A 19,309-nucleotide genomic window follows, 5' to 3' on the forward strand; every position below is an offset into this window, starting at 1 on the left:
ATTACAATGTAAAGCTGTGTCATTTATCCTCATCTGACATGTTTCTGATGATTATGACCAAAATAAGCTAAATTCATCCTGAATCAAACTCAACAACATAAAATTAAGATGAATTATTTGGCTCTGTGCTGGAAGAGCACATGTTGAGTTAATAATTTTAAATTTTTCAGATGTATTTCTGTATAAGAGAGCATTATGGGTTGAAAACATAACATAATTTGAACTTATTTGACACGTTTTCTGATGATTATGACCAAAATAAGCTAAATTCTTCCACTTTTCTGTCAGATTTGAAGTGAAAACGTTAAAACACAGAGTGTGAGGAGGTGGTTTGGTTGAACCTCCATCCTGAATTAAACTCAACAACATAAAATTAAGATGAATTATTTGGCTCTGTGCTGGAAGAGCACATGTTGAGTTAATAATTTTAAATTTTTCAGATGTATTTCTGTGTACGAGAGCATTATGGGTTGAAAATATAACATAATTTGATCTGATTTGACACGTTTTCTGATGATTATGACCAAAATAAGCTAAATTCTTCCACTTTTCTGTCAGATTTGAAGTGAAAACGTTAAAACACAGAGTGTGAGGAGGTGTTTTGGTTGAACCTCCATCCTGAATTAAACTCAACAACATAAAATTAAGATGAATTATTTGGCTCTGTGCTGGAAGAGCACATGTTGAGTTAATAATTTTAAATTTTTCAGATGTATTTCTGTATAAGAGAGCATTATGGGTTGAAAATATAACATAATTTGATCTGATTTGACACGTTTTCTGATGATTATGACCAAAATAAGCTAAATTCTTCCACTTTTCCGTCAGATTTGAAGTGAAAACGCTGAAACCCTGGGTGTGAGGAGGTGTTTTGCTCGCTTCTTTGCTCGCTTCTCCTTCACAGACTGGAACTCGGCCGCAGGTCTGCAGGTTGCCTCCGTCGGCCGACCCCAGGTCGCCGCGGCAGCTGATTGGCTCACAGCTCAGTTCCTCCTGAGGAAATCACTCCTTTTATAGTTAACGAAGCCTCGCGCGGCTGTTTTCCGGGTTCACACTCACCCAGCATGTAGAGGAGGCGGCCCGCCGGGAGACACCTGGACCACCGCGGACACACCGGAGCGCGTGCACACGGAATCGATCCGCACACAGATCAGCGATCAGTGAAGGTGAGGAGCCGGGGGAAGGGGCTGTGTTCCGGGTAGCGGGAGCCGATGGCCCCCGGAGGGAGGAGTGGGTGAGCTCCGGGGTGGATCCGGTCTCAGATCAGACATGTCGGGTCCTGCAGCCGCAGCAGGAAAAACTTCACGGTTCAAAGTTCAGCTCACAGTCCAGAGGCTCGGTTCCGCTCTCAGATCAGATTATTCAGACGGTACGTGACGACACCGAGCCTCAACTGCACCAGCGTGTGCGCGCAGAACCGCCGGCAGGTTCCGAGCCGCTTCCGTTCAACAGGGTTAAACAGGCGGAGAGCTCGTGCACCGGGATCATTTCTGAGAAAGCATTCATTCTGGGAGGCATTCCGCTGCGTTTCTGTGCTGATAAACCAAGAAGAAAAGCAGAACCTGATGCGCCAGCCCAGATAGGGACGAGTGTTCGGCCCGCATCTGGCCCACATCTGCAGGTAACGTTTGGCCCCGAGGGCAATGAGTCAGGATGAGGCTTTCTGCCTGAAAACAGCCGCGGATCCTCCAGATGTGGCCCAGATGTGTCCCACAGCATCTGGCCACATCTGACCCGCACAAACATCTGTCGGAACCGAGCCAGGTGTGTGTGCCATCTGGTGGGATTCACTCACCTGGTTTTAATCCCAAGCCGTCACTAACTGGGGATAAATTCAGGTTTATTCTTAAGTTTCATGTTGAAATTCTGACTTTAAAACAGACTAAATGTTGTTTTTAAGGTGGACTTTATATGCCGACATGAGTTAAACTGGACTTTAAGTCAGATTTAAGAAAAAACAGAAGATAAAAAGTGAAGATTGTCTGATATAACTGAGATTTTATGACTTTTAAGAACAATATTATGATGAAATACTGAATCAAATGTTTTGTTTTAAGCCAAAATGATTAAATATTGACACATCAAGGCTAAATTCTAACTTTCATTTCAAATGAACAAGACAGGAATTGAAATTAGTGGCATTGTTAGAAAAAATGATCGTTTTATGTCACTTTTAAGAAGCATGAAAAGTAAATTTGTGATAAAAACGGAGATGATCAGAAGTTCTGTGAGTTTTCAGGTGGAAATGAGTTTAAATAAAACTTAATGAGCTGAATAACCTGTGAAGGACAACATTTCACTGTTAAAGTCTAGGATTAGGAATGACTTTAGAGTCTAAATGAACTGAAATGTGGGCTTAAACTCAACTTTAATCAGAGTTTAGAGTCAGTTTGAAGAGACTTTAAAGCTTCAGACTGTTGGATATCCTGTGAAATCCCTCTGAAACATTAAAACCTGAAACTGTTGAAGTTAATTCAAACATTTTGATGTGCGTTTAATCGTCTGTTGAACGGTTTCAGTTTCTGTCGTATTTCTGCTTTTTCCACGTCAGCTGAATTTTTGTTCTGCTGTTTGGAGAAATCGAGACGATTCAGGCTCAGACCGGCTGCTGATTTCAGTTTGAACTGTGAGTAAAGTCCAGTCTCTGGAGTTAGTTTGGACGGTATAACACAGACACAAACTTCTTTGTGTTCAGAAAGCAGAACCAAACCCAGAACCTGCAGCAGCACCACTCAGTGAAAGCTGTTCCAGACTCATGTTTCCCTTCAGCTTCCTTTAATGACTCTTTTTAAGGCTTTGAACTGAGTTTTTCACAGGAATCTGAGTCCATTCCTGCTGAATCCCAGATTCCAGCTGCTCAGCAGTCCCTGGTTGTCTGGTTCTCCTCTTCATGATGCTCCAACATCTGCAGCAGGAGACAGATGTGGACTGCAGGCAGGCAGCCGAGCTCACACACTCTGTGTGTCTGAAGCTGCTGGAAGTCCTGCAGAATGAGGTCTGGCATCGTCCTGCTGAAATAACCACGGACCTCCCGGGAAAAGACGGCACCTTGATGGCAGCATCTGTCTCTGCAGAACTCCAACATCCAGCTGTGCATCAGTGGTACCTTCACCCAGATGAAGCCCTCCATGCCCTGGACTCTGCTGCAGCCCCAGACCATCACAGACGCTGCTTTAAACCTTCCTCTGAGAACAGCTGGATGCTCTTTCTCAGCAGTTTTTCCCAGAAGCAGCTGAAACTGGACTCATCTGCCCACAGAACACGTGTCCACTGTCTTTCTGTCCCTCTGAGATGAGCTGGAGTCCAGAGAACTGGGCCGTGGTTCTGCTCAGAGCTGATATATGGCTTCCTCCTGGTGTGATGCAGCTTCAGCTCACATTTCTGGATGCAGCCGTGGACTGTGTTGAGTGGAAATGCTTCTCCCAGCTCCTCCTGAGCCCATGTGGCTGTATGGATCATGGTGGCCTGACGGTTTCTCCTGCAGTGCTGCCTGAGGGCTCCGAGCTCATCCAACAGGGCTTTCTGTCCTTGGCCTTTCCACACTGAGACTTCCCCAGACTCCCTGAATCTGTTCCCAATATCCTGCTCTGTAGATGCTGAAAGACCAAAGTTCTTTCCAGTCTGACTCTGAGGAATATTTCCTGAACTTATTGATGATTCTCTGATGGAGTTTGGCCCAAAGCGGTGAGCCACGACCCATCCTTGTTGGAGAGGCTGAACCTTTGGTGGAAGCTGCTTTTATACCCAATCCTGACACCCTCACCTGGCAGCAGGTAACCTGCTGCTTGGAGAAGCTCCAGAAGCTGTTGCTGCAGATTCTATAAACTTTCTGTCTTTCTTTGGCTCCAGAACAGCTTTCACTGAGTGTTGCTGCAGCAGATTCTTTTGGTTCTGTTGGTCAGTGAAGACTCTGAGAATCGTTTTTCTCGAACTCGTATCTGTTAAATAAAGATTTAAACCAACAGATTTGCAGCTTTCAGATGTGGAATAAGTGATGAATCGATAAATAATCTGCTGACAGACGTTCAGTTCAGCTCCAAACTGATTCCACATTAAACCACATGTTCCTGAACTCAACTTCAGCTTTCAGCAGGTCAGTTAACGGCGGATCGTGGTGCATTAATAACATCTTCATCTCTGACTGGCCTCAGCAGTGAGAATCCACCATGTCTCTGTTTAGGGAAGTAAAAAAGCATTTCAACCACTCGTCCAACTGAAACTCGGCTTTTGTTGATTTCAACGAAAAATCTTTGAACTCCAAGCAGAGAAACGAGCTCAGTTCTGTTTTTAGGTAAATGTTTCGGTATTTTCTCACATTTCAGCCTCTTGACTCAGTGGAACAGGTTGCAGAGTTTGTGCTGAATGAGGCGGACGCTCCAAAAGGTGTCGGTAAAACCATGAAAGTTACCTAAAAAGCGACTGTTTCTCAGATGATCGCTGACTTTTGAGCACATTAAATGGATAAAATGCTTCAGAGCGTAGATTTGCAGCTGTGCTTTTAGCATCTTTACGGGTTTCTGTCGCAGAACGGGCCGCTTTGGTGTTACTTTCTGTTACCTGATCCGAGCTCGGTCTGCTTTACTTCCTCTCTTTTAAATTTAGGCCAAACTTTCAGACTTCATCACTTCCTGTTTTCTTCTGTTAAACCAGAAGGCGCTGCTTCCAGCTCGAGCTGCAGGCTGTCACTCTGCAGCCAGACGCACGCTTATTCAAAGCTGGTCTCCTCTACAGCGTCTTCATGGCAGCTCTTTTCTGCAGCTTGAATGTTTCATGGTGAAATATTCAGTAAGACTCCATGTTTTTATCACCAGATGATAATATTCAGATGGAGACTCCGTCTGAGCACTTTAAAACATCTGAGTAATACAGACTCAGCTGCTCTGCTCTGGATTTGACCAGGACAAGACGTTGTGACAGTTTTCAAAGCCTCCTCTTGGTGTTGGAGCGGCTCATACTGAAGTCATGGTTCAGGAATAACTTCCCGCTGAGCTGCGTCTTTATTGGTCCAGGCGTGTTCTTTCTAACACGAGCGCAGATTCTGACCCGTTCCTTTGACCTCCAGCCTCTGAAGGAGAAGTTCAGTTCAGTCCGACACACGTATCGAATCCTCTGAACTCAAATTTAAGGCTGATCTGGTGTTTTTCACATCAGAAAAAGTGTCTCAGCAGCTCACAGTGAACTCAGAATGTTGAAAATGTTTTCAGGATTCATGAAAAATGCAGGCAGGAGCAAAGCGGATTTACTTTCTGAGGAGATCAAATTAAACTGAAGGCTGAAGACAGCAATGAAATGACAGGTGTGACCGGAGATTCTGCTCCTGTGCAGTTAGCTTAGTTAGATCAATTAGCTCAGTTAGCTTAGTTAGATCAATTAGCTCAGTTAGCTCGGCTGGCTCAGGTTAGCTCAGTTGGCTCGGCTGGCTCAGTTTAGCTCAGTTAACTCAGCTGGCTCAGTTATCTCAGCTGGCTCTGTTGGCTCAGGTTAGCTCAGTTATCTCAGCTGGCTCTGTTGGCTCAGGTTAGCTCAGTTAGCTCAGCTGGATCTGTTGGCTCTGTTAGCTCAGTTGGCTCTGTTAGCTCGGCTGGCTCAGGTTAGCTCAGTTGGCTCTGCTGGCTCAGGTTAGCTCAGTTAACTCAGCTGGATCTGTTGGCTCTGTTAGCTCGGCTGGCTCAGGTTAGCTCAGTTGGCTCAGCTGGCTCTGTTAGCTCAGTTAGCTCGATGCTGCGTATCTAAACCCACTGATTCTATGACGCCGGCTCTCTTTGACTCTTCGCTCCTTATTATTACAGTTTGTTTGTCAGTAAGATTCCACGAAAACGTAAAAGCTGACCATCATAAAGAGTCAGAAGATGTTTTAGAGAAGAATTCCTTCCAGTCTTTGTGCAGATTGGTCGGATTTTTGTGAAATACAGCACTTCCCTTAGTGTGTTCTCAGAGACTATATTTACAGAGTTAAAAGCTTTTAAGTCCTTCTATGTATAGGCTAACGTGTGTCGAGTTAATCTTCATCTCTGCTTCACTTTCGGCTTCTTTAACTTCTTCTGTTTGCTCTGAAACTTGAATCAGTTTGGGCTCAGACTTTGTTTCTGCTTTTGCAACTCGCTTCGTGTGATATGAGGTCACTCAGAGTGTTGTTGGCCGCTCACATGAAGTTATGCTAGCTGACACGTGCCCGGCTGTAAATGGTTTAGATGTGTGAAAACAGCAGTGATGCAAACTGCAGCTTGAGCTTCTCTTTGCTGAGATATGCCAATTTTTCAGCTAATAGCTCTTTGGGAATCACCTTGTTGCTGCAGAAATCCTATTTTCTGTCTGTCAAACTGTGTTTTCTTTGCTGTTTTTCATAGATGCAGCTAAAGAAATGGGAACAAATGATGTGTCTTTGTGACAAAGTGCCTAAAGATCCAGTTTAAAATGGCTTCTTTGCTAAGTTGTCTGTTCTGTGTCGACACAACACTGGTTCATCCCTTGAGTTAGGAGCCTTTGTTCTGCCTGAATGGGTCAAAGGTCAGAGTTAAGTGGCTGAACAAAGAAAAAACACTGAAAATGCTCAGGAACAAGGACTGAAGATGAGGGAAAAAGCAGAAAATGACCCAAGAAAACTGTGAAAGAGCTTCAGAAAGCTGCAGAACTGTTGATCAGGACACTTTAAAGGTTTCAGAAAGCTGCAGAACTATTGATCAGGACACTTTAAAGGTTTCAGAAAGCTGCAGAACTGTTGATCAGGACACTTTAAAGGTTTCAGAAAGCTGCAGAACTGTTGATCAGGACACTTTAAAGGTTTCAGAAAGCTGCAGAACTATTGATCAGGACACTTTAAAGGTTTCAGAAAGCTGCAGAACTGTTGATCAGGACACTTTAAAGGTTTCAGAAAGCTGCAGAACTGTTGATGAGGACACTTTAAAGGTTACAGAAAGCTGCAGAACTGTTGATCAGGACACTTTAAAGGTTTCAGAAAGCTGCAGAACTGTTGATCAGGACACTTTAAAGGTTTCAGAAAGCTGCAGAACTGTTGATCAGGACACTTTAAAGGTTTCAGAAAGCTGCAGAACTGTTGATCAGGACACTTTAAAGGTTTCAGAAAGCTGCAGAACTGTTGATCAGGACACTTTAAAGGTTTCAGAAAGCTGCAGAACTATTGATCAGGACACTTTAAAGGTTTCAGAAAGCTGCAGAACTATTGATCAGGACACTTTAAAGGTTTCAGAAAGCTGCAGAACTGTTGATCAGGACACTTTAAAGGTTTCAGAAAGCTGCAGAACTATTGATCAGGACACTTTAAAGGTTTCAGAAAGCTGCAGAACTGTTGATCAGGACACTTTAAAGCTGTCAGAAAGCTGCAGAACTATTGATCAGGACACTTTAAAGGTTACAGAAAGCTGCAGAACTGTTGATCAGGACACTTTAAAGGTTTCAGAAAGCTGCAGAACTGTTGATCAGGACACTTTAAAGGTTTCAGAAAGCTGCAGAACTGTTGATCAGGACACTTTAAAGGTTTCAGAAAGGTCAGAGAGGACTGGATCAGGACTTTTTTAATGTGTTGGAAGGATAATTGTTCAGTTCAGTGTCACCTGTGAAGCTGCTGTCTGCATCTTTCTTCCTGCTTTCTCCATAAGTTTTCCTATTTGGCTGCAGAAACCTATTTAACCGTTTCTCAGATAAATGATGTACAAACAGACCTTTTAAAGCATGAAGCCTCGCCGTTGGAAGAGTGAAAAGCAGCAGCACCTGTTCTAAACTTCTAAATAAACCTTCAGCATCAGTCAAACCCTGTTTATTTGGGGTCAGAGAAACAACCGTCTCCTCTGAAATGATCAGAACTATCTCTCACAGTTCAGCTGGGAGCTATGAACAGCTCTTCTCTGTTAGACGTTGCTTTAAAACCTTCACTTCCTGAATCTATAACTGATTTTTATGCCTCTCTGGCTGAAGGCCTCTGCAGAGTTGTGTGGATACTTGCTGTCTGTGACCCTGTGAAACTAACTGTGTGTGAACTGTGTCGGCAGCAGCATGGGGAACCTGATCAAGGTGTTAACCAGAGACATCGACAACAACGCTGGGAACTTCTTCCTGGACTTTGAGAGTAAGAACCTGACACAGTCTGCTCTGCTCTGCCTTTATGGTCATGAATGTAGAAACTTCTGTCTCATTCTTCACATGAAGCGTCCCACAGATGACCCGGGGCAGGGTGTGGTGCTGCGTTTCCCTGCAGTAAAGTGAAGTGAGGGACCCCTGAGTCCCTCTGATGATAAATCCCTCAGATTGTTTTGTGGTTAACTTTGCTGCTCAGACCCAGCGGCTCTCTGAGGTCATTATTTTTAGATATTTTAACTGGATTTTAAACCTTCTGACACCTGAATGAACTCAGGACCTGGTTCAGCTGCACTTGATTCATGCTAACTCCTCCTGAAGCAGCAGACGGCGGCTGTGACCTTTGACCTCACTGTTTTCAGACGCGCAGCCTTCGCAGTCGGAGACGGCCGTATGGGAGAAGGTGAACCAGGTGCTGACGGAGGCCCGGGTCATCCTGGACGACCTGCAGGCGTACAGAGGAGCAGGAGAGGAGATACGACAGGTGACCCTGAGCTGAATGGACAGTTTAAACTTGTGCATTCACAGTGGAAACACTTGCAAGCGGTTTATAATCCGTCCGTCCAGCTGTGAGGCGTATTCCAGGTTTGTTCCATCAGGTATCAGATTCAGGTGCATTCAGGTGCATTCAGGTGCATTCAGGTGCATTCAGGTGTCCTGAAGCAGCAGGAAATGATGAACGAGGACATTTTCACAGGAAGTCGTCATTTCTGAGTGAAACAACAGAAAGATGCAGCTCAACTTTCTCTGAGAACATGAGGTTTCAGATTCTTTCTGTGGTGAAATTTTGCTTCCATAAGAACTCAAAAATTCAGAAAAAAGTGACGGATAAAAGTTTGTTCAGGAAAACTTTAGAGAAGAGGGAAAAGTGTCAGAACAGCAGCAGAGTCTCTCTGGACCATTTATCTGCCCTGACAGCTGACAGCTGGGCTCTCGGTGGTTTATTTCTGAAGTTTCTTCACTTCACTGACAGATGTTCCTCCTCAGAGCTGCAAGGTTCATCACATTGAACTGGTTCATCTGTCAGAGGTTCATCACATTGAACTGGTTCATCTGTCAAAGGTTCATCACATTGAACTGGTTCATCACATTGAACTGGTTCATCTATCAGAGGTTCATCACATTGAACTGGTTCATCTATCAGAGGTTCATCACATTGAACTGGTTCATCTGTCAGAGGTTCATCACATTGAACTAGTTCATCACATTGAACTGGTTCATCTGTCAGAGGTTCATCACATTGAACTGGTTCATCTGTCAGAGGTTCATCACATTGAACTGGTTCATCACATTGAACTGGTTCATCACATTGAACTGGTTCATCTGTCAGAGGTTCATCACATTGAACTGGTTCATCTATCAGAGGTTCATCACATTGAACTGGTTCATCTGTCAGAGGTTCATCACATTGAACTAGTTCATCACATTGAACTGGTTCATCTGTCAGAGGTTCATCACATTGAACTGGTTCATCACATTGAACTGGTTCATCTGTCAGAGGTTCATCACATTGAACTGGTTCATCTATCAGAGGTTCATCACATTGAACTGGTTCATCTATCAGAGGTTCATCACATTGAACTGGTTCATCTGTCAGAGGTTCGTCACATTGAACTGGATCATCTGTCAGAGGTTCATCACATTGAACTGGATCATCTGTCAGAGGTTCATCACATTGAACTGGTTCATCTGTCAGAGGTTCGTCACATTGAACTGGATCATCTGTCAGAGGTTCATCACATTGAACTAGTTCATCTGTCAGAGGTTCGTCACATTGAACTGGATCATCTGTCAGAGGTTCATCACATTGAACTGGTTCATCTGTCAGAGGTTCATCACATTGAACTGGTTCATCACATTGAACTGGTTCATCTGTCAGAGGTTCATCACATTGAACTGGATCATCTGTCAGAGGTTCATCACATTGAACTGGTTCATCTGTCAGAGGTTCATCACATTGAACTGGTTCATCTGTCAGAGGTTCATCACATTGAACTGGATCATCTGTCAGAGGTTCATCACATTGAACTAGTTCATCTGTCAGAGGTTCGTCACATTGAACTGGATCATCTGTCAGAGGTTCATCACATTGAACTGGTTCATCTGTCAGAGGTTCATCACATTGAACTGGTTCATCACATTGAACTGGTTCATCTGTCAGAGGTTCATCACATTGAACTGGATCATCTGTCAGAGGTTCATCACATTGAACTGGTTCATCTGTCAGAGGTTCATCACATTGAACTGGTTCATCTGTCAGAGGTTCATCACATTGAACTGGTTCATCACATTGAACTGGTTCATCTGTCAGAGGTTCATCACATTGAACTGGTTCATCTGTCAGAGGTTCGTCACATTGAACTGGTTCATCACATTGAACTGGTTCATCTGTCAGTGAACCTTTAAAGCTGTCAGCAGGAAGCTCCAGTCAGACTGCAACCAGCACACATGCTTAACTTTAACTGGATTATTGATAAGTTCCTCTTATGGTGATTGAAACTGTGGCTTTTACAGATCTGTGTGTGTGTCGGTGGTTTTACTAACATGATGGGGACCAACACCTGACTTATGGGGACTTCCCATAAACATGACGACGGCAATTTGGTCCCCATGGATACTAAGTTATTTTTAAGGGTTCAGACTTGGTTTTAAGGTCAGGGACAGAGTTTTATTACAGTTAGCTTTAGAGTGGGGGGGGGGGGGGGGGGGGTTAGGGAATACACTGTGTGAACGGAGCGATCCCATTGGTCCATAACCTGACGTTTGCGTTCAGGCCATCCAGAGTCCCGGTGTGGAGGGCGTTCAGGAAAAGGCTTGGGCCGCTGTGGTTCCTCTGGTCGGTAAACTCAAAACCTTCTACGAGTTCTCCCAGAAGCTGGGTAAGAGTCGATCAATCAGAAGAATTATTAACCAGCTTTTATCAGCTTTACTGATTACTTTGCAGACATAAAGACAGATGAAAGAGTCATCGGATTCTAGCAGCTTAGCAATAATTCTGAAAGGTTTTGAGGACTTTAAATCCTGAAGCTGTGTGTCCATCAGAGTCCAGCCTGCGGTGCCTGCTGGACATCCTCACCAGCTCCAGCTCCACTCCCACTCAGCACCTGGAGCAGAAGCAGGCGCTGGCCCGTCAGTTCGCCCACATCATGCACTTCACGCTGCGCTTCGACGAGCTCAAGGTCAGATCGGTTCCTGCACAACGATCCCCGCTGCTCCTCGTGTTCCTCACCTGCCCGCCGGGCTTTTCATTCCCTTTCAGATGACCAACCCCGCCATCCAGAACGACTTCAGCTACTACCGCCGAACCATCAGCCGCATGCGGATCAACAACCTGTCTGTAAGACGCCAAAGTGCACGTGTTCGCAAAGAGGAAAACAAACTGTAAGATAACAGCAGAGCTCCAGCTGTATAAAATAAGCCGTCTTATTTTCCAGTCCGACTCAGGCAGCGAGGTCAACAACGAGCTGGCCAATCGGATGTCTCTGTTCTACGCCAGCGCCACGCCGATGCTGAAGACGCTGAGCGACGCCACGTCAAAGTTCGTCTCAGATGTGAGTGTCGGAGGAAGCATTCAGAGCCTTTACTTCACCGAAAACACTAAAAAACGGATTATTTCCAGCTGTAATAAGCTCCTTTATACGGAAACTGCTGCAGAATCAACAGAATAAACCATTTAAATAGCTTTAGTGATGCAAAACATTCAGGTTTTTTCCCTCTAAAATACATAAAGTTTAGGTTTTCAGCCTTTTATGCTTCATGAAAACTAAAAGAAAGGAAACATCTGAACACACATTCATGTATTTATTGGATTTTATTCGTCCTTTCCTCTTGAATCTGACCTTTTTTTGAAGGAATGCAGTCGGTGCTTTTTACCGTTTGAATGTGAATCAGATACAGATCAAATCTGGCGTCTAATGCAGATGTTTTTACAGACATTCTTTATGTTTCTGAAATCTCATTCTGACTGAATTCAGTGAAAATCTCTTATTTTTCATCAATTTTATCTTTAACAAATTAAACAAGAATTTGAAAGCTGGATTTAATGCTCAGATTTCGGCTCAGAAGACTTAAATTTAACTTGTTTTACGTCTTGTTCTGATTTTAAATGCACATTTTTATGTAACTTTGGAAGAAAGACTGTTGGGAAAGTTTAATTATCTGCTAATGATAAAGATTTTACCCTCATGTTCCTAAACTAAACTAAACTAAACTAAAGTAAACTAAACGTGCACTTAAACATTCCTCCACTGCAGACTGAATTACATCCACACTGTTTGAAGTGGAATTCATTCATTTACAGTGTTTGAATTTAGTTTAACACTGAATAAATCCGTTTATTTTTTATTTTTATTATTATTGTTGTTGACTAAATAAGGAACATTATGGCTGCAGTTAGACTTTCAGACTGTAGGGGGCAGCAGAAGTCAAATAACCATTTCTAATCTTGTTATAAATATAAACCAGGATGCTTTGAATGAAACTTTATTGTCCCGATGTTCAGAATCCAGATGTGCCGATTGAAAACACAACAGACTGTTTGAGCACGATGGCCTGCGTGTGCAAAGTGATGCTGGAAACACCGTGAGTTCCTGAACACATCACCAGCCTCTGTCCAGTCCGCCTCCTGACTCTGAGTGTTTTTATGTGATCAGGGAGTATCGCAGCCGCTTCACCAGCGAGGAGACGGTGCTGTTCTGCCTTCGTGTGATGGTGGGCGTCATCATCCTCTACGACCACGTTCACCCGGCCGGAGCGTTCGTTAAGACCTCCAACATAGATGTAAGAGAAGCAGGCACAGAAGCACCGTCTGAGTTCATGTTCGGGTTCATCATCTCCCCTTTTCTGGGTTTTTCAGATGAAAGGCTGCATCAGAGTGCTGAAGGAGCAGCCGCCCAGCAGCGTGGAGGGTTTACTCAACGCTCTCAGGTTGGTAGACGCCACAGACTGACGCCGTTTCTCCGTTACCTGGTGAGGTGCGGCTCGTTTTTCAGTTTCCAGAGTCAGGAACGCAACAAGGACACAAACTGGATGTGGAATTGTCTCAGAGTCCTCCAACCAACATGAGAATTCACTTAAATACGACCCAGAGCAGCCCAACAAGCGTTACAGGAGACCTCTGATGAGCCGGTGGGTGGGACGGCCATGATGCTCGCAGCACTTCGTGGTTACCGAGACGCCACATCAGCAGCGGTACAGGAAGTACAGCTGCAGGACAGACGTTACCACACCTCAGTGTCTGTGCGCTGTTGGGCTCTGATTGGTTGTCCAGACTCTGCAGGAACTCGCTTTCAGGGCGAGTTCAGACAGAAACGTGGAGAAAATCTCCCTCAGTTGGGTTAGAAAATTATCCTCGAACTTGCTTTTAATTCTGGATAAGCGTGTTGATCGTGGCTGCTTCGCACATCCTGTGTTTGTTTGGAGCGTCGTTTGTGCACGTGACGTATTCGCAGTGTGTTGGTGACCGAAAGGGGCGGGGCCAGATTTAACCAGCGGTAAAAATGGTGGGAAGTTTAGAAGAAAAGCCATTAGAGAAAGCTGCAGTTATCCAGTTATCTTTATGACGGCCTCTGAGCCGACGGCCTCTGAGCTGACGGCCTCTGAGCTGACGGCGTCTGAGCCGACGGCGTCTGAGCTGATGTTTTTTTCTGGCCCTGGAGGAATCCTCCGGTATCAGGAGGATTGAACACGCTTTACTCAACATGCGGTTGCTCTCAGTCACTTGAACATTATTATTGGTCCATCTGCCTGCAGCAGCTTATGACCCAGGTGCACATTTTGGGGCAAATATGCGCCAGGAGCGAATAAATAAATAAATGTCCCCGTTTTTTAAAAAGAAAAGCAAAGCCGACAGCAGCAGCCGTTTCTTTGAAAGCTGCAGTTATCCACATCTTTACGGCGGCGTCTCTACTGATGGCGTGATGATGACAGCAGCAGCTGCCGTTTCTTCGTTTCTTTGAACATCAGCAGAAGCTCACAAATCCCCCTTCATCACAGTCAGTCAGAGCGGTTACATGAGCGCCATCGGATCGGGTTAAGACTCGAGAAAACTCGATCCAAACGTGCACTGAATAATAGACGACAGTGGATCAGATCGAGCGTTCTGCGCATGCTCCAGATTTTTACCCGCGATCGTCTCCCGGAAGTGGAAGGAGACGATATTCCTGTTGTCAGAAAGAAAGAAACAACGCGATGGAGAATGCGCCGTTGTGCATCGTCTGTGCCATAACCAGCTCATCACAGATGGAGAGGGACGCAGCTTCATCTCGCTCTGCGTTCGCCATCTTTCTGAATGCCTGAGTTTGTTGTTGTTGGTGGTGAAGACGTCAACAGGAAGTGGCTCTATTAGCGATAGCTGAAATGGGGACAGCGCCACCTATGGTACCGGGGTATGACATGCTTTGTGCCAGTGATTCCATTCATTCAGCGCCATATATCCAAGGATAATTACCCTCAGATAAGGAGCAGAACCCAACTGTAGCTGTAACCCAGTTAATCTCAGCATGAGACCCTCTGAGGATGTAAATCTGTGCCGTGCACAGAGCTGCTGTGTGTCAGCAGCAGGTCAGGAGTCTAAACTTCCTGGTTATGTAAAATAATAAAACAAACATGGAAAACAAAATGGCCGTGAGTTAATGGAATAAAGCCTGGAGACACAAACAGTCCTCTAACAGTTGTCCTCCTTCTCTGCAGGTACACGACCAAACATCTGAACGACGAGGCTACCTCCAAGCAGATCAAAAACATGCTGCAGCAGAATTAAGAGCTTCTGCAGAACTGAAAGGGAACAATTCAGGGAGACAAAAGTGTTCTGGTCCAAATTTCACAAGAACTACTGAACAATCCTCCGGCTAACATTTACTTTTGTGGTTGTTTGTTTGTCTTTTAGAAAATAAGATGTTTTAGTTGCTGTTTAACGGAGCAGATAAAGATCGGGCCTGTTATCAGGAGGCGTTCACTTGCCGTCAGATCTTTGCCTCCTGCTTTTCTTTGCTTGTTACAAATGTTGAAAATGTGGCGCATACGAGCAGCTCTGCAGTTTAAAGGATGGTTTTCAATCCGTTTTCCTCTAAAGTCAGAACTCGCAGCTGAGAATGAGGTCAGGGGGCGTCTCACTGACCGGGTTTGATGCTAAGATGATAGAAAACGAGTGAAACACTGCAGCCTGAACTCAGCGCTGCTGTCGCAGTCTAACGGCCCTTTAAATGGAAACTTCTCAGTTCAATGCATCACAATTGGCTTTAAAGCGCTGACCTGCTGCAGCTGGGTTTTAATGGGGTTGGTTTGATTCCCTGAGTTAGACATTCACCTTTGAGGGAGGGGGGGGGGGGGGGGGGTTAATAAAAAGAAAAGAAACATTCAGAACCTCTGACAGGGCAGACTGGGTCAGTTCTCTGTGGAACTGGGACCACCTGCAGGAACTCAGCTCAAACCCAACAGATATTCCTCATGCTGTCCTGAAGCTGCGCTTCTTTAGTTAAAGTGAGCTGGGCTGCATGGAAGGTGACCTAAAAGATGCTGAGAGCTCCGAGGAGCGCCGCTTCGGCGGGAATAACGTGGTACTGATTCCAGACGGGATGCTTGAACTGATGGGACACGGCCGACTGGAAGCTTTTAAGTTCGCTTTGTGTGTAAATGGTGCCGTTTCAGGGATTTATGGCATTAACTGTTAAGATGGATGGATGTGTCCGGCAAATAAAGTTTTTACATTTTTAATGAAGAAAAGTCTCATATTTAACCTTTAATGTGAAGCAACTAAACTAACTTTGGTCAAACAGTTTGTGAGGAGTTTTTCATGTTGTTTCACACTGAATTAAAGATTTTTAGGAGATCATGCTCACACTCACATAAACTCACCGACCGCTTCATCAGCCGCAGCCTGCCAGGAAAAGAAAAGCTTTGCCTTCAGAGCTGCTTTAGTTCTTCATGGCAGACCTTCAACGAGGTGCTGGAAACGCTCCTCGGGGGCTGGAAACGCTCCTCGGGGGCCGGAAACGCTCCTCGGGGGCCGAAAACGCTCCTCGGGGACAGAATTATATTGTGTTTTGAATTAGAATCCATTGAAATGAACTGAACTGTGCTTCAGTGTGATAAAGTAGAACTTAAAGTGTGATAAAGTAGAACTTAAAGTGCGATAAAGTAGAACTTAAAGTGCGATAAAGTAGAACTTAAAGTGCGATAAAGTGGAACTTAAAGTGTGATAAAGTAGAACTTAAAGTGTGATAAAGTGGAACTTAAAGTGTGATAAAGTAGAACTTAAAGTGTGATAAAGTGGAACTTAAAGTGTGATAAAGTGGAACTTAAAGTGTGATAAAGTAGAACTTAAAGTGCGATAAAGTAGAACTTAAAGTGCGATAAAGTAGAACTTAAAGTGCGATAAAGTGGAACTTAAAGTGTGATAAAGTAGAACTTAAAGTGTGATAAAGTGGAACTTAAAGTGTGATAAAGTAGAACTTAAAGTGTGATAAAGTGGAACTTAAAGTGTGATAAAGTGGAACTTAAAGTGTGATAAAGTAGAACTTAAAGTGTGATAAAGTAGAACTTAAAGTGTGATAAAGTGGAACTTAAAGTGTGATAAAGTAGAACTTAAAGTGTGATAAAGTGGAACTTAAAGTGTGATAAAGTAGAACTTAAAGTGTGATAAAGTGGAACTTAAAGTGTGATAAAGTGGAACTTAAAGTGTGATAAAGTAGAACTTAAAGTGTGATAAAGTGGAACTTAAAGTGTGATAAAGTAGAACTTAAAGTGTGATAAAGTGGAACTTAAAGTGTGATAAAGTGGAACTTAAAGTGTGTTAAAGTAGAACTTAAAAGTGTGATAAAGTGGAACTTAAAGTGTGATAAAGTGAAACTTAAAGTGTGATAAAGTGGAACTTAAAGTGTGATAAAGTAGAACTTAAAGTGTGATAAAGTGGAACTTAAAGTGTGATAAAGTGGAACTTAAAGTGTGATAAAGTGGAACTTAAAGTGTGATAAAGTAGAACTTAAAGTGTGATAAAGTGGAACTTAAAGTGTGATAAAGTAGAACTTAAAGTGTGATAAAGTGGAACTTAAAGTGTGATAAAGTAGAACTTAAAGTGTGATAAAGTGGAACTTAAAGTGTGATAAAGTAGAACTTAGAGTGTGATAAAGTGGAACTTAAAGTGCGATAAAGTAGAACTTAAAGTGCGATAAAGTGGAACTTAAAGTGCGATAAAGTAGAACTTAAAGTGCGATAAAGTAGAACTTAAAGTGCGATAAAGTGGAACTTAAAGTGCGATAAAGTAGAACTTAAAGTGCGATAAAGTAGAACTTAAAGTGCGATAAAGTAGAACTTAAAGTGCGATAAAGTAGAACTTAAAGTGCGATAAAGTAGAACTTAAAGTGCGATAAAGTGGAACTTAAAGTGTGTTAAAGTGGAACTTAAAATGTGATAAAGTGGAACTTAAAGTGTGATAAAGTGTGTTAAAGTAGAACTTAAAGTGCGATAAAGTAGAACTTAAAGTGCGATAAAGTGGAACTTAAAGTGTGTTAAAGTGGAACTTAAAATGTGATAAAGTGGAACTTAAAGTGTGATAAAGTGTGTTAAAGTAGAACTTAAAGTGTGATAAAGTGGAACTTAAAGTGTGATAAAGTGGAACTTAAAGTGTGATAAAGTGGAACTTAAAGTGTGATAAAGTGGAACTTAAAGTGTGATAAAGTGGAACATAAAGTGTGATAAAGTGGAACTTAAAGTGTGATAAAGTAGAACTTAAAGTGTGATAAAGTAAACTTAAAGTGTGATAAAGTAGAACTTAAAGTGTGATAAAGTGGAACTTAAAGTGTGATAAAGTAGAACTTAAAGTGTGATAAAGTAGAACTTAAAGTGTGATAAAGTGGAACTTAAAGTGTGATAAAGTGGAACTTAAAGTGCGATAAAGTGGAACTTAAAGTGCGATAAAGTGGAACTTAAAGTGCGATAAAGTGGAACTGAAAGTGCGATAAAGTGGAACTTAAAGTGCGATAAAGTAGAACTTAAAGTGTGATAAAGTAGAACTTAAAGTGTGATAAAGTGGAACTTAAAGTGCGATAAAGTGGAACTTAAAGTGTGATAAAGTAGAACTTAAAAGTGTGATAAAGTGGAACTTAAAGTGTGATAAAGTAGAACTTAAAAGTGTGATAAAGTGGAATTTAAAGTGTGATAAAGTGGAACTTAAAGTGTGATAAAGTGGAACTTAAAGTGTGATAAAGTAGAACTTAAAGTGTGATAAAGTAGAACTTAAAGTGTGATAAAGTGGAACTTAAAGTGTGATAAAGTGGAACTTAAAGTGCGATAAAGTGGAACTTAAAGTGCGATAAAGTGGAACTTAAAGTGTGATAAAGTAGAACTTAAAGTGCGATAAAGTGGAACTTAAAGTGCGATAAAGTAGAACTTAAAGTGTGATAAAGTAGAACTTAAAGTGTGATAAAGTGGAACTTAAAGTGCGATAAAGTAGAACTTAAAGTGCGATAAAGTAGAACTTAAAGTGCGATAAAGTGGAACTTAAAGTGTGATAAAGTAGAACTTAAAGTGTGATAAAGTAGAACTTAAAGTGTGATAAAGTAGAACTTAAAGTGCGATAAAGTGGAACTTAAAGTGTGATAAAGTAGAACTTAAAGTGTGATAAAGTGGAACTTAAAGTGTGATAAAGTAGAACTTAAAGTGTGATAAAGTGGAACTTAAAGTGTGATAAAGTAGAACTTAAAGTGTGATAAAGTGGAACTTAAAGTGTGATAAAGTAGAACTTAAAGTGCGATAAAGTGGAACTTAAAGTGCGATAAAGTAGAACTTAAAGTGCGATAAAGTAGAACTTAAAGTGCGATAAAGTGGAACTTAAAGTGCGATAAAGTGGAACTTAAAGTGCGATAAAGTAGAACTTAAAGTGCGATAAAGTAGAACTTAAAGTGCGATAAAGTGGAACTTAAAGTGTGTTAAAGTGGAACTTAAAATGTGATAAAGTGGAACTTAAAGTGTGATAAAGTGTGTTAAAGTAGAACTTAAAGTGCGATAAAGTAGAACTTAAAGTGTGATAAAGTGGAACTTAAAGTGTGATAAAGTAGAACTTAAAGTGCGATAAAGTAGAACTTAAAGTGCGATAAAGTAGAACTTAAAGTGCGATAAAGTAGAACTTAAAGTGCGATAAAGTGGAACTTAAAGTGTGTTAAAGTGGAACTTAAAGTGTGATAAAGTGGAACTTAAAGTGTGATAAAGTGTGTTAAAGTAG

At 42.6% G+C, this 19,309-nt stretch overlaps 1 protein-coding gene across 2 annotated transcripts; it reads left to right on the forward strand.

Moving 5' to 3' along the window:
* Positions 1-997: 997 nt before the first annotated feature.
* Positions 998-15,813, forward strand: LOC140268530 (CYFIP-related Rac1 interactor B-like). 2 transcript variants are annotated; one of them, XM_072363444.1, is made up of 11 exons: positions 998-1,166; positions 8,010-8,083; positions 8,454-8,575; positions 10,865-10,970; positions 11,134-11,270; positions 11,351-11,428; positions 11,526-11,642; positions 12,593-12,672; positions 12,744-12,870; positions 12,947-13,017; positions 14,782-15,813. In XM_072363444.1, the coding sequence occupies exons 2-11, from the start codon at positions 8,011-8,013 to the stop codon at positions 14,849-14,851; spliced, it is 981 nt and encodes a 326-aa protein (XP_072219545.1). In that variant the 5' UTR covers positions 998-1,166; position 8,010; the 3' UTR covers positions 14,852-15,813. The 2 variants fall into 2 exon arrangements, with proteins under 2 accessions (XP_072219545.1, XP_072219546.1); XM_072363445.1 differs by lacking the exon at positions 998-1,166 and adding an exon at positions 1,544-1,621.
* The last annotated feature ends 3,496 nt before the right edge of the window (positions 15,814-19,309 follow it).

The sequence above is a fragment of the Leuresthes tenuis genome, unplaced genomic scaffold, assembly GCF_036924035.1.
Source record: "Leuresthes tenuis unplaced genomic scaffold, fLeuTen1.0.hap1 SCAF_14, whole genome shotgun sequence".
Lineage (NCBI taxonomy): Eukaryota > Metazoa > Chordata > Actinopteri > Atheriniformes > Atherinopsidae > Leuresthes > Leuresthes tenuis.